Here is a 13,690-nt window from a genome sequence, read left to right as displayed (position 1 = left end):
GTTCTTGCCATTAAATTGCCAGATTCAATGACTTTGCGTTTCCCTTTGAATCGCTGAAAGCTTACTTCACAGTTTCTCCAAAACACTTGCTTAATACTATTCAACTTAACTCTCAGTGTACGGACAGGCTGGAGATCAAGATACCCCGTTTAAAAACTTGACAACAGCAAACTGGTTATTTCGGGCGCCACGAGTTTAAACGCATTGGGATAGGGCGCTTCCGCACTCGACACTGCGCTCAACATCACGACTTCACAAGGATCGTCGTCCGTAAATGTAGCAGTAGCCTACTGTTAAAACGAAAACAATATTTTTCGTATTTAATAATCCCATCCCGTTTGATTATTTAACCAGGTCGACTTTACATGTTTCAGAGGATTCGCACAGAAGCCCTTTTTGAAACGTTGGCAGCAAACTGGAACAAACCTGTTTGACCCGGTCGCTCGCCTCATGCGGCAGCACTCCTCCTCCCGTTCCGCCGTGAGCGCGCATGCACAAGATCCTCGCGTCACTCTCCTCATGCTACACTATTACATTACATTACATTGGCACTGTTAATGTTGTCTCATGTTCACCACATTACTTATGTGTACATATTACCTTAAAAGCATTAAGATACGCATATGCAATATAGGGCTATACATGTATTTAATGGACGCCGCGCTGAATTCATAAACATTCTTAGTTGAGCACACAGAGAAAATGTCACTCCAGTTTATGTAAGCGATTTTAGCTGCGACAGGATGTGAAGTGGGTTTTCGTCGTTACATGCTGAGTAGATTCTATCCAGCATGTAGCTTTATCTAATTATGCTCAATAATAAGTAAAGCTTTCACCAGAGCATTGACTTAAGAGCACACAAAGCACTCTGGAATGTGACCTGCATCTGTATTTCAACTGAACAATTTCTCTGTTCTGCTGGTATACAATTTGTTATACAAGTACATTTGATTGGTTAATTTTACAATGTACAATAATGTACAATCCCATCTATTTCAGTCCATTTCTATGAACTGAACAACTGTGATTATTGAATTCAGAACCACATTGCGCACTCTCGAACGCAGACACGGCGGCATGCGCGCTCCCGCGTTTGAATACCGGCTTGAGCCGGTATAAATGCTATGAAACCAGAGGAAACATCTTAGACACTCACAGCAGAGAACGACAGCATGCAGGGACCCGTTATTAAGAATAATAGTACTGAACATATATGATTTTTAAAGAGCAACATTTAGGATTTGCTATATTTTTTTCTACGAGACCACATGAAATTGGGGGAAACGAAAGCGTTAATTGTAGTAACACTGAAAGGAACAAATGTTTACTTGCTAATGTAATACAGGACAAGGTCCGTGTAACAAACTAAATAAAAAAGGATTTTTGTTGTTCACTCTTCCACTTCGACCAAGTTCATCCCTACTAGAGTTGGTAAGTTTTACATCGCACGCGTCTAACTATCCAGCGTGTTACATTTAGTTAATCAGATTCTTGAATCTGATACAGTATGACTAAGTGTGTCATATTAATGAGCTCACAGAATTTTACATAAAGGTGTCTTAGTAAAAAGATAGCTGTTTCAATCACACAGCCAAGCTCGACATTTCGCAATATGTTTTCTTTCTTAGTAATATGAAAATGAATATCGAATGGATTTATACGAAATTATAACAAATTGTCAGTATAACAAAAAAAAAATGAAACTTTACTGTTGTATTGATCCTGTTTGCCGAGGACATTTGCCGACACTCTTACAGTCAATATCTGGACTGACCTGATGCGGCACACTACGTCCTGCGGAGAAAAAAAAAAACTGACCGGCAGAGCTGCTTGAGTTTTGCTTGCTACTGCAGCGCGCTGCTACTGCGGCACTATACTGAGCCTCAGACTTTCCATGGACTTGCACAGCACAGTACCACGTTATTGTATATTTTGGACATTTACAAACCTTTTGAGCTCGAGAAATACGTTCTTAAACAGTGCTCTAAAATAAGCGGAAGGTACAACTAATCAGAAAACCATGATCCAGTGCAGTTGTTTCACATTAATGCTCAGGAGACGTGCCACGTCAAGCGCTGTCGTTAAGTGTTTAAAACACACTGGCCAGGGGGATATATCACAGACCCTTCTTTAAGTACAGCATGGGCGTACTTGTGTCTTGTGACAGCAACATTTCTGGGGCTAATTTGAAGTTCATCATCATCCTGGAGCTAAGTGCGCCCCCATTGCCACTGAAGTGAAGCCGCGTATCAGAGTACTGTCAGTTACACAGCTACGCGGCGCTTTCTTAGACGATTCACCCTTTAGTACCCATAATTCAGACTAAGACTTAAGGTTTTTCTTCCATCTCCTCCTCTGTGCTGTTACTTATTGTAATATCATAGGCCTTAGGTCATATGTTTAGTAAGTGTGACGTCATCCGGCTAATTTACTTTCTACAACATCCACGTGGTTATTTTGCGGTTATTCCATTCGCTTGGATAGTACACGGTGCCTTGATTTTGTAAATATTAAATTCTTTGAGGAAAGGAGGACAACCAGCCGCAACTGGTTGCACCTGCAGTTTACTCGTCATAAACACACCTATGCTGTAATACTCCAGACACTGGCACGGACCGGCGCTGGCAACGTACAGTACCCATTTATGAAATCTTACAGCTGCCCGACTGACTTGTTCTCCGTAAAAAAACAGGGTTGTCCTGACTGGTTGAGGAGAGGGCGGGGCTCGATCAGCTCCTGTATCAGTACACAGATGCCAGCTGTAAGGTGCGATAAGGGACACATTTTTTATTCTTCACTGTTTCTCCAGAGCAGAGCTATCTCAAACCACACATTCCCAGGAGCAAGTTCAGCTCTTAGTACCAGCACACCTATTGTTCTTCCAGATGGAGAGTTTACAGATTCTATTTGCCTTCACATGAGGAGGGATTTTTACTTAGCACACCTTTGAAATCTGAATGCAATTTCTGCATACACAGCACAGAGGCCCAAGCATTGCTCTGGGAACACTGTTCTGAGAATGATATTGGCTTATGTAACGTAAAGTATGTTGTTAAAAAGGCCAAATCCCTTTGTCTCAATTTGTGCACACCACCAACTCACACAGTCACTCCTTTCCAAACCAGCTCAGACCTGCCCAAACCTGTCCTGCTGCTCCCCTTTATCTGCAGCACCCCCGCAGGTAACCCAAACCACAGGCACACCCCCAAGGACAGCCCCCAGGTCACCATTTGCCCTCTGACCCATCCATATCCATTGGCCAACCGATAAGAAACCCAACAAAGCCAATGATCTTGCACACCATGTTGTTAAGGTCAAGCTGTGGTGAGCTTCCACACTTCAGTGCTGTACCAATTCCTATGGAGTGAAGACCTGGAGACACCAAACTCCTTGGAACAGATTGTTGTGTGTGTCTATGCTCATGTAAGTGCATTGTCTTGGTTAAACTGGTTATTTTTCTCTGCAGAGAAAGCGGGTGATATGCATCCTTGTTATATATATATTATGTGTGCACCGAAACGAGGTGTTCATTCTCTGAAGACAATGCGTTTGCGTCGCACATTGTTTCTAAAGTTGGCTGCAACGTTGCGGAGCAAATAGCAGACGAAACGATTATTCTAATGTAAACCAGCTAGCTAGCATCATCAGTTGCTCTGCGTACACGCGGTGCGGGGCAATAAGCATGGCACGCACAGACGACCTCAAGCGGTCGCGGTCAGGACCGTGTCCCATTGTGAGCCGTTTCGCGCATGCGCACTAGTACAAAATGGCCGTTCCCCCTCCAAGCAGTAGGCAACCTAGCCGCTACTAGCTCATATCCCGGATTGTGTGTACCGCGGCTGTGAGAGAATCGCTGCGCTGCTTATTCACATGTAGAGTAATAACTGCATGCAGAGGAAATGCGTGAACGCGTAAATATGTGAAGGCTGTTTTTTTAGTGGTGTTGCACTTGTGTTTTTAGAGGCCTCCCATTCCATTGCAACATCCAGGTTTTAGTATTTAATGCCATCTATAGTACTTAGGACAGTTTGTATTCGCCTAATTCCTTGTTCCTCCTCATTCCCTCTCAGGAAACTTCACTCTCTCTCTCACACACACACACACACACACACACACACACATACATACCCACACACATAAATAGTACATACAGCCCTGAACTGGATACCTGTGTTCTGACCAACAGACCACTGTGACATCATTATCCTGAACCCAGTGTTCGGGTAAAACCGCACCCCCCCCCCCCCACCCGGTTTCAGTTGAATGTGTAATGAATAATCATCAAGACTATTAATTGTATTATTATTAATAATAACAATACATTTATCATTAATTTATATGTAAGACACTCAAGTACATGGGTAACGGCCAGTAACACAGTAAATGACCATCACGTCGACCAAATGATTTGAGCCTGTGTGGCCTGGTTGACATTTCCCTACATGAAGTAAAACTTGTGATCTGACATTGTTTTGGGCAGTGTTATTCAAAGCACTCTCAGGGAGCACTTCCAAAAGTACACCGAGTGCCGGGCTGTTTACACAAGACCCAGCAAGGCGTCACAGTGTGAGGGACGACTCCAGTTTGTTTGTATTTTAAATAGCGTGAGAGGCAGGGGAGGCTGTGTAGTAGAAGCTGCCAGTCTCTTATAGCGTTCTGACATTTTCTGTTATTTTTGTGTCCTGCCTTCGCCCCTAACAGAGCCAGCCATGACGCAGTGGGTGTCAAAAGCAGGAGGGTGCCTGGGGCCCAAAGTCTACCCCGCGGTGCCGGACGGAGACTGGGGATGGGTGGTCGCCGTAGCGTTCTTCTTTGTGGAGGTGTTCACCTATGGCGTCATCAAGAGCTTTGGAGTCTTCCTGCAGGACCTCATGAGCGACTTCAGTGAGAGCAACAGCCGCGTGTCCTGGGTCATCTCCATCTGTGTGTTCGTCATGACCTTCACCGGTAGGTCCAATGGCAGAGGGTTTCGGGCAGGGGGCTGATGGGAAATGCAGTCCATCACTTGCCAAAAAATATTTTCCTGCCTCAAAATATAGACTTCATCTTCCATCGCCCCCTCTTCAAATCTTCATGGCACTTTCCTTCCCAAATGCAGTCCTGACAGTTGAGTAAACTGACATGACACTTTAGAGCAGCAGACTGCCACTCATTAGGATGACCTGTGTATTTTAATGAGTAAACTCGTGTATTCATTTGCCAAATGGAGGTCCAGCCATAACCTATTCATTCACAGACTCTCATTCCTAGAGACAGGGAACGACATAGAATACAACCTTGACTGTGGCTTTATTGCCATACTGCTCATATCACCTGCACTGTCTGTCCGTTGTTTGGGCCTCCCCACTGGAGAGCCCTGCATGAGTAAAGACAGAAACAAGGCAAAAAGAGCTCTCAAGGTCAGTGGGTTTTATGGACACAGCCCAACTAAATGGACTGCTGTCTCCCTGAGTGTGCAGAAGTGAAGAATGTGTGCTGACATTGTTAACAGCGTAGCAGAGTGAACCCCCCCCCCGGGCTGTTGTCCCATCAGCAGAAAACTCCAGACACCCCTTTCCTCCGTGACAAAGCAATTCTGCCATGTCATGTTTTTGCGCACTGATGAGCTTTCTTTCACTTGAAAAGAAAGTCAAACAGTGCCTCTTTATAGAGGGCGCGGACAAAACCTGCCGACAGCACTGTCTGCGTCCAGTAAAGCGCAGCTCATTACCAGGTGCCTGACTAAAGATCAGGTTTCAGATGACATATGGACATGACATTCTCAAATGAATACAATTTTAACAATAAATAGATGCAATAACAACCCATAGCATAACAATAAAATAAATATAAATTAAAAAACAAAATGGATGCCAACTTCAGAATCTCTCTTTTCATCTGTCTCTTTAAAAAATGCAGCAGAGACCTTTTTATGAAATCAAAACCTGTTCGATAGAGGCCGTGTTGCTGTTTAGAACAGGTATTACTTCAGCCAGTAACATGGTAAACATCCTCAAAGTGCTGTGCTCACCTGCTGCGTGGGTTCAAACGTGGGTGTGGCCTGTGTACTCGGCGTGCCAGTTTGTCTCTATTTGCATCACTTCCTGTTGACGCCATTGAACTGTGAGAATTCTTCTGCCTGGGAACCAACGCGACTGAGGTGTGGAGGGCGAAGTGTGACTTCCTTTTTTCACCAACTTGTCAGCCAAGTTCTAAAAACAAAGTGAAAGCTGATGCCATTGTTTCTCTCAACACGTTCTTCCAGACTGCACAGCAGACCTCTTATTACAGTTGATAACACAGTGTTCTGAGCGGCACGAAAAAGCAAAGCTTAAAGTAAAAGGGGACAGAAGGTCTGTTTCAGACTGAGTGACTCCATATCAGCAAATGGTTGCATTATCACGTTGAATATGTACATATATGTGGCTCTTAACCTCGTGTGCATTTGCCCTGCCTTCCCCCCACTTCTGGTACAAGTGTTGTTTACTTCTTGAAGATATTTCCCCTCTGTTTATTTAGGTCATTTCCTCTTTCAGAGCAGCAGAGTTATGAACCATGCAGGCATTAAGAAAGAGCCTTTGGAAAGCAACGCTGGTCTTTCAGAAACCTTTTAAAAGGCCTATTAAATTTTAATACAGGCCTTCCATTTGGAAACCAACTTCTAATGAGGAGAAATTACTCCAGCGCACCCCCGTCAGACAGTGCTGCTAATGGCTCTGAAGTGATTCACATCCTGAATCTGTTTGAGATCTTATTTTTCCTGATTGAAACAGGATCTGCGTGTGCTATCTGGGACTGTGTGTTTGCAGTGCGGGGTTAGGTGTTTGTGATGAGGGTGTCCATAGTAACAAGAGCTGTGCGCTTTAGCTCTGTCCCCCCCGCCCGGTGTCTGACCGAGTCTGTCCCTGTGTCCACAGCTCCCCTCTCCTCGGTGATGAGTAACCGGTTCGGGTTCCGCCCCGTCGTCATGCTCGGGGGGTTCCTCATCAGCCTGGGCACCATAACGAGCGCTTTCACCAACTCCATCAACGAGATGTACATCACCATCGGAATCGTCTCAGGTACTTTTAATGCCCTCGTTGCCACCCCCGACACTCCCACCCTCCACCTCCCCCTAACCCCTGACCCCTGACCCCCAACTCCCCCTATTACATGTAAACTGCTATATATACATACACATTTAAGAAGAGTTTTGTCTGTTATTGTATGTTACTCTCCCAAATAAAATGCATTAATTATTTTGCAGGCAAAAATGGCAGACAGCTGTAAATAATGTACATATTTTTCATCCACAGTCCTGAATAAATAACAATTGATATGTTTTTCTCCAAGGACTCTGGAAACATGAATGGGAGGGAAAATCAATGAATTATTCATTTGAATTGATTTAATTTTATGATACTGTTAAAACACTTAAGAGATCTAGTTGGAAACATGCACAGTGAGATGTCACACATGACTGTCGTTTCGTTTGACATTAGCATGTTGCATCCAGAATCCTGCAGCCAAACTGAAAAGTGTTTGACTGAACTGAAACCTGTAGAATGGTAACTGGATCCTGGAATATGAAGTCATCACGTACTAACGGGAATCATAGCAGTGCCTGTGACTGATCCTAACCCTTGGCCTTTCAGAGCCGAGTAACAGTTTTTGGAGATCAGCCTGAATGAGATAAATCTGCCTGTATGAATATTAACACTGAGGTGGTGTAACAGTAGCGTGGCCACACCGCCCTGTACGTGCGCATATCAGCAAAGGCTTGCGATAAAGCAGTACACGGCTCCAGCATGTCTCTGCAACATTACATCTGTTGTTTTTCACAGACTCCAGTGAAGCACTGCTAGACTTCCCCCCTCACCTTTATCTCTCTCCTCCATGACACGGACGCTGCCTAACTGCAGAACCTCTCTCTCTGTCTCTCTTCTTTTTTTTGTCTCCTTAAACTGCAGTTCTCTTTCAGGGTTTGAAAGGGTTTGTCCCCCCCGGCGGATTCCCGTCGCCTCGGCGGCCACGCCCCCGCAGCGAGCCGACATCCGGTGTAGACAGCTGTGCTTTCTGAGCGGCGGGGCCCGCGGATGTCACCTCCCTCTTTCTGCTCTCTGTTTCCAGGGCTGGGTTACTGCCTGACCTTCCTCCCCACAGTCACCATCCTGTCTCAGTACTTCACCTCCCGCAGGTCTCTCGTCACTGCCGTCGCCTCCACTGGAGAGTCCTTCTCCATTTTCGCCTTCGCCCCAGGTGAGAGAAAGAAGTGCGATGAGAGAGAGAGACAGGGTGTGAACGAGAGTGAACTCATACATACCTTACTGGCAGACACACACCATAACAAAATCTCACTGACATACACACAGACCCACATATGCTCATACTTATGTACACAGACATGACTGTAGAGATAAGCATACACACACACACACACACACTTTGAGGTAGACAAAAAACATTTTGTTTTCCATGTCATAGTGTAGTAGTAATTGTGCTTGTTGTGTGCCTTGGCTTGTACATGGCCCTGTTCCAGTGCTCTATGACACACTCATCCTTCACCCCATAAAGTCCTCCATTTTCACCTTAGCTCCAGTTCAGCCCCGCCTCTGCATTGTAGCGCCCTGGCAGGCGGAACACGTGACATCACTGAGGCGCAGTTGGCTGTGGGAGTTCACAGCTGAGTCATTCTCAGTCACATTTCCTCTATGAAACAACCCTGTGTAGCACACTCATGCCGCGCTGTGTCACACCAGCAATGACCAACAGTGCAGGACTCTTTTATCTGAGACGCCCCTCCTTCAGTGAGTCAGTCATGTTTCTGTACTGTTGGCAAGGAAGGACAGAAATGAAAACACTCTGCTGTGGTCAACACTCAGCACACAGTGGCCTGGATTCAATCAATGTTTGTCCATAGCATTGATTCACACGTCAGTGCAAATGTTACTGCTTTTCAGTGCAACTTTCATAACTTTTCTCATTCATAAGGGTGATCCCTGAACTCACCAAAACTCACGTGGAAATAAACTTTTGCATTAAATTTTGAGTTATTAAGTTAAAGACAAATGCTGAATCCAGGCCTGAGAAAGAAAGCATATAAAAGACCCTATATTCACTGTTTGGGACATTTATTCACTGGTGCGTCTGTTATCTTTCTGGGGTGTATGTTCTTTGCTTTTGCATATGTTCTTGTTTTGAGTCGTATGTTCTTGTTTTGAAAGGTATGTTCTTTGGGGCGTACATTATCATTTTGGGGTGTATGTTCTCTGTGGCATATGTTCCTGTTTTGGAGTGTATGTTCTCTGTTTGGGGTGTATATTATTGTTTTGGGGTGAATGTTCCTGTTTTGGATTGTATGTTCTTTGGGGCATATGTACTCAGTTTGGGGTGTTTGTTCTTGTTTTGGAATGTATGTTCTCTGTTTGGTGTGTATGTTCCTTGTTGGGAGTGTTTGTCTTGGTTTTGGAGCACATGCTCTCCGTTTTAGGGCATAATCAGGCTTCACACTCTCCTCCCGTCCTGCAGCTTTCACAGCTTTGAAGCAGCTGATTGGCTGGCGGCTCTGTCTGGTTGTGATCGGAGTCCTGCAGTCCAGCATCATCATCTGCGGGGCCCTGCTGAGGCCCATCGTCATCGAACCCAGGGCCAAGGAGGAGGAGGCGGCCAAATCTCCCTCCTCCAAACAGCTGGAGAGCAAGTACGCCCTGGAGAACGAGCACACCCGCACCTCCATCAGCTCCACGGACTCGGGGGTGCAGTCTCTGAGCTCCTCCCGCATGGAGCTGGCCGGGGAGCGGGGCGGCCCCGAGCAGAAGGCCCTGATGGCGGAGGAAGGGGTGGAGGCCGCGCCCCGGACCCAGCCACAGGCGCCAGGGGCCCAGGAGCCAGCCCAGCCCAAGCTGCTGGACTTCTCGGTGCTGCGGGAGGCCAGCTTCGTGTGCTACGCCCTGTTCGGTCTCTTCGCCACGCTGGGCTTCTTCGCCCCGCAGCTGTATGTGATTGACCTGAGCGTGAGCCGGGGCGTGGCGCGCGACAGGGCCGCCTACATGCTGTCCGTCATGGCCGTGGCCGAGATCCTGGGCCGCCTGTCCATCGGCTTCGTCCTCAACCGCCGGCCCATCCGCAAGGTCTACATCCTGCTGGGCTGCGTGTCGCTGCTCTGCCTGGTGCTGGTGCTCTTCACTGCCGTCCGGGAGTTCTGGGGCCTGAGCGTCTGCTGCGCCCTCTACGGCTTCCTCCTGGGCACCGTGGCCTCCAGTCACATCCCCATGCTGGCCGAGGACGATGTGGTGGGCATCGACAGGATGCCGTCCGCCGCCGGTGTCTACGTCTTCATCCAGAGCTTCGCCGGGCTGGCCGGGCCCCCGCTGGGAGGTGAGGCCCCGACCCCCCTCTGCCTTAAAATGCTGCGTGTCTTCAACAGGCACCCAGGGCTGCTCTGATTGCTGCCAGGATGCATTTACACTGTGTCTTCGAAGAGCACCAAGGGCTGTTCTTTGAAAAATCACAATATTTTGCCTTAAAGTAATTTAAAATGCATGTCTGAAGCATCTGGAGCCCCAGAATCAAAGATTTCTTGTTCTTTGGATGTACCAAGAGCGCAGTGTCCCCTTTAAAGCTGATTAAGTCCCACCAAATACTTGGCCTGAAATTTTCCCTTAATAAAACACCCTCCAGGTGCCCCTAATGTAAAGTTAAGTAATTCTGTCATGGTATTCAGTGTCCCCAAGTTTTGCTGTTAATGAGGAACAGTCAGCGAGGAGTGACAGTGCCCTCACAGGATGCTAGGGTGTGGAAAGAGTTCCTCTCTCAGTTCCTGCTTCATTGCGTTTTGGTGTCCGCAGGTGTCCTGGTGGACGTGACGAAGAACTACGGCTCGGCGTTCTACTCCTGCGCCATCGGGATGGGCCTGGGGGCGATATTCCTGGGGCTGGTGCGCCCGGCGAAGGCCTGGCGGTGCTGCGCCACCGGGGGGCGCCAGAGCGAGAGGGAGCGGGAGGCGGAGCAGCCCGCAGCCCTCCCGGCCGACGAGGAAACGCCCGAGGACTTCCTCGAAGTGGACGTCGCCGTGGAGGTGAGCCCCGCCAAACGGCAGCCCGACGAGGGAGTTGTCTGAGGAGGACACTGGACGGTTACGAACGCAGCCTGCCTCACAACGATGCACAGAAAACAAGCCATGGGAGAAGACGAAACGATTTTTGGGGTTAAGGATGTGAGATATTCTACGCATCCTCTATGCACCTGATGCTGTCAAGCACTGTCAATGAACACTTACTGTACCAGCCCTGAGACTCACGTTATTAACTGGCAAAAGACAGTTCACAGACGCCAAGTCTTACAGAACACAAAGACCATTGCACCTCTTCTGGATCTCATCTGTCACAGAGACTAGAGGGGGGTCATTTTAGACAAATGTCAAGATGACAGGATCTTTCTGGGTCACAAACCCTTTAATACCCCCCCCCCCCCCTCCCACTCACAGCTGTTGGCCAAAGTCCATACTTAAAGGCTCTAAAGAAAGAGCCGTGGCCCTTTGTGCCGAATGAGAAGGAATGTATGAGCTGTCTGTGGGTCTGCCGAAAGCTGCAATGAATGAGACCTGAATGAGACCTCCAGCTGAGCACATGCTGCAGGCAGAGCCACTGAACAAAGAGGGGACTTGGTCTGCCTCCGCAGTCCTGCTACTTCAGCTTTTATACAGGCTGCTGTATATTCCTCTTCATCTTTAGTAGCCAGTAGAATGGGTCAAAACAGAGGCGATCTCGTTCCTTTTCGTCACCTTGAAATACTTGATCTCTTTTTTTACATTTCCGTTTCTTTGTATATTATTATATTTTAGTTCAAAAAAAGACAACAAAGTCAAGCCGCTTGGACCAACCTCAGTCACGCCCGTGGACCAGTACCACTCATGCACACACCATGCCATAGGGAGAGTGGTGTCTGCACTTTCACAGTATTGTTAGAACCCTACTCAGCCATCAGTGATCTTACGTCTGTAGTTATATCAGACATGGCAGGTGGAAGTTTGTAGGAGTAGAAGCCAAATGCCCCTAAAGCAGTGTCGTAAGTCATATTTGTGTATACTTTAATATCGTTTATGGACGATCTGGCCAGAAAACCTTTTTTTTCTTGACTGCTAAGGTCAGGGGAGTCCAGTGTTGATGACAGGGGTCGTTAAAGACCTGCCGTCTGCTCACAGTTGGGCCCCGCGAAATGCTGACCCCACTCGTGCTCTGATAGGAGTGATGTGACCCCCTGGCAGCGTCAAACACAAGCCCCTCAGATCCCCCACAGAAGTCTTCCACATTCAGAAACTCTTTCCTTGAGAGTTGCTTCAGTAACAAACGTTCTCTCTTACCAAGCTCTTAGAGACCCCTGTATGAGGGACCCTGTAGAGAAAAGGGTTGTAGTGTCCATTGCTCCACCTTCTCTGAAAGGAAGATTCGTCCCGTGATTTTTACAAACTCCAGGTTGCTAGGCGAATTTGTAGTCTTAAGAAAAGTAGGCGTGGACAGGAAAAATGAGTTTGAACCGCTGAGCCTCAGGAAATGACGTCAACGGTCTGCTTGAAATGTTCAGCCCTCACATTCAAGGTTCAGCCTGTGAAAGCGAGTAAACAGGAAACAGGAAGTGATCACTGAAACCAAAACTAAAGCTGCTGTAAACCATCTACCTTTTGAAGTCCAGCGCCCAAATTAGACAGTAAGAGACTGAAAAAAACCACAGCTTTATCATCTGAATAAAACGCACAATGTACAAACTATTGTTTATTCTGACTGGTAGATTGTACCTTTCCTGTATCTCACAGTGAAAAAGCTACACTACGCCGGACAACAACTAGAATATTACAATATTGCGAAAGTGATAAGCTTTGCTTTTTTATAGACAATTGACATGTTAATGTTCACAGAGCAGCATGTGTGTATCACGAATGATACGGATTCACTCTGAGGTCAGCATTGTAGAAACAGTATGAAATCTGTGAACGCCAGAGTTATAATAACGCAGTAAAGGGAAATAACTTCTCATGGCCTTCCTGTGGAGTGACATTACTGCTTACACGCTGTTTCCTGGTACTGCTACCTGACCTCAGTACAGTGAAGCTATCATATCTGCCATCACACATGCTTTCTGCTGGAACCACTGTCTGACCTCAGTTGAGTGAAATTACTGTATCCACCATCTTGCACGCAGCATAGTGGCACTGCTGCCTGACCTGCCTGATGTGACTTGAATTTCCTCAATGAATGGATGACTTTCAATATACTGATGTACTATATTATGAATAATTATGAAGTTTTTTCTACTTTTATTTTTAAGAGGAAGAGGGTTTGTGAACATCCCACAACCTTGTCACTTTTTAATATTGTTTTTTTTCCAGTTGTAACTGTAATAAAATATATAGAACACGACATTGTAACAGGGTTATGCTGGGAAATGCTGCAGTGCTAACTGCTGATTTTTTTTTTTTTTACCAATTAAAGAAATCCAGTTTGCCATTGTAAATGTGTATTTTTCATACATTAAAAATATCTGACGGGTATGGAAATGAAAGACGAGCAGACTCAACCACAGACGCAATGGTTCATAAATGATGTTATCGTTTTGCTTTTCATCTAGTAAGTAGTTGTTTGGCAGACACTTTGCTATTTAAGCGCTTGTGTTCTTGTGTCTGCTGTTGCTTTTGCAGTAATAAGGAAATATTCTTATTAGTACCTCAAGACTGCAT

The 13,690-nt window shown here is 46.4% G+C and overlaps 1 protein-coding gene across 1 annotated transcript; it reads left to right on the top strand.

The window, feature by feature from the left end:
- The first annotated feature begins 1,146 nt into the window (after window positions 1-1,146).
- Window positions 1,147-13,488, top strand: slc16a6b (solute carrier family 16 member 6b). The gene is made up of 6 exons (XM_036552342.1): window positions 1,147-1,431; window positions 4,702-4,947; window positions 6,897-7,040; window positions 8,089-8,217; window positions 9,487-10,335; window positions 10,806-13,488. The coding sequence occupies exons 2-6, from the start codon at window positions 4,710-4,712 to the stop codon at window positions 11,075-11,077; spliced, it is 1,632 nt and encodes a 543-aa protein (XP_036408235.1). The 5' UTR covers window positions 1,147-1,431; window positions 4,702-4,709; the 3' UTR covers window positions 11,078-13,488.
- The last annotated feature ends 202 nt before the right edge of the window (window positions 13,489-13,690 follow it).

This window comes from Megalops cyprinoides, chromosome 19 (assembly GCF_013368585.1).
Source record: "Megalops cyprinoides isolate fMegCyp1 chromosome 19, fMegCyp1.pri, whole genome shotgun sequence".
Taxonomy (NCBI): domain Eukaryota; kingdom Metazoa; phylum Chordata; class Actinopteri; order Elopiformes; family Megalopidae; genus Megalops; species Megalops cyprinoides.
This window is presented reverse-complemented; position numbering and strand designations above follow the sequence as displayed.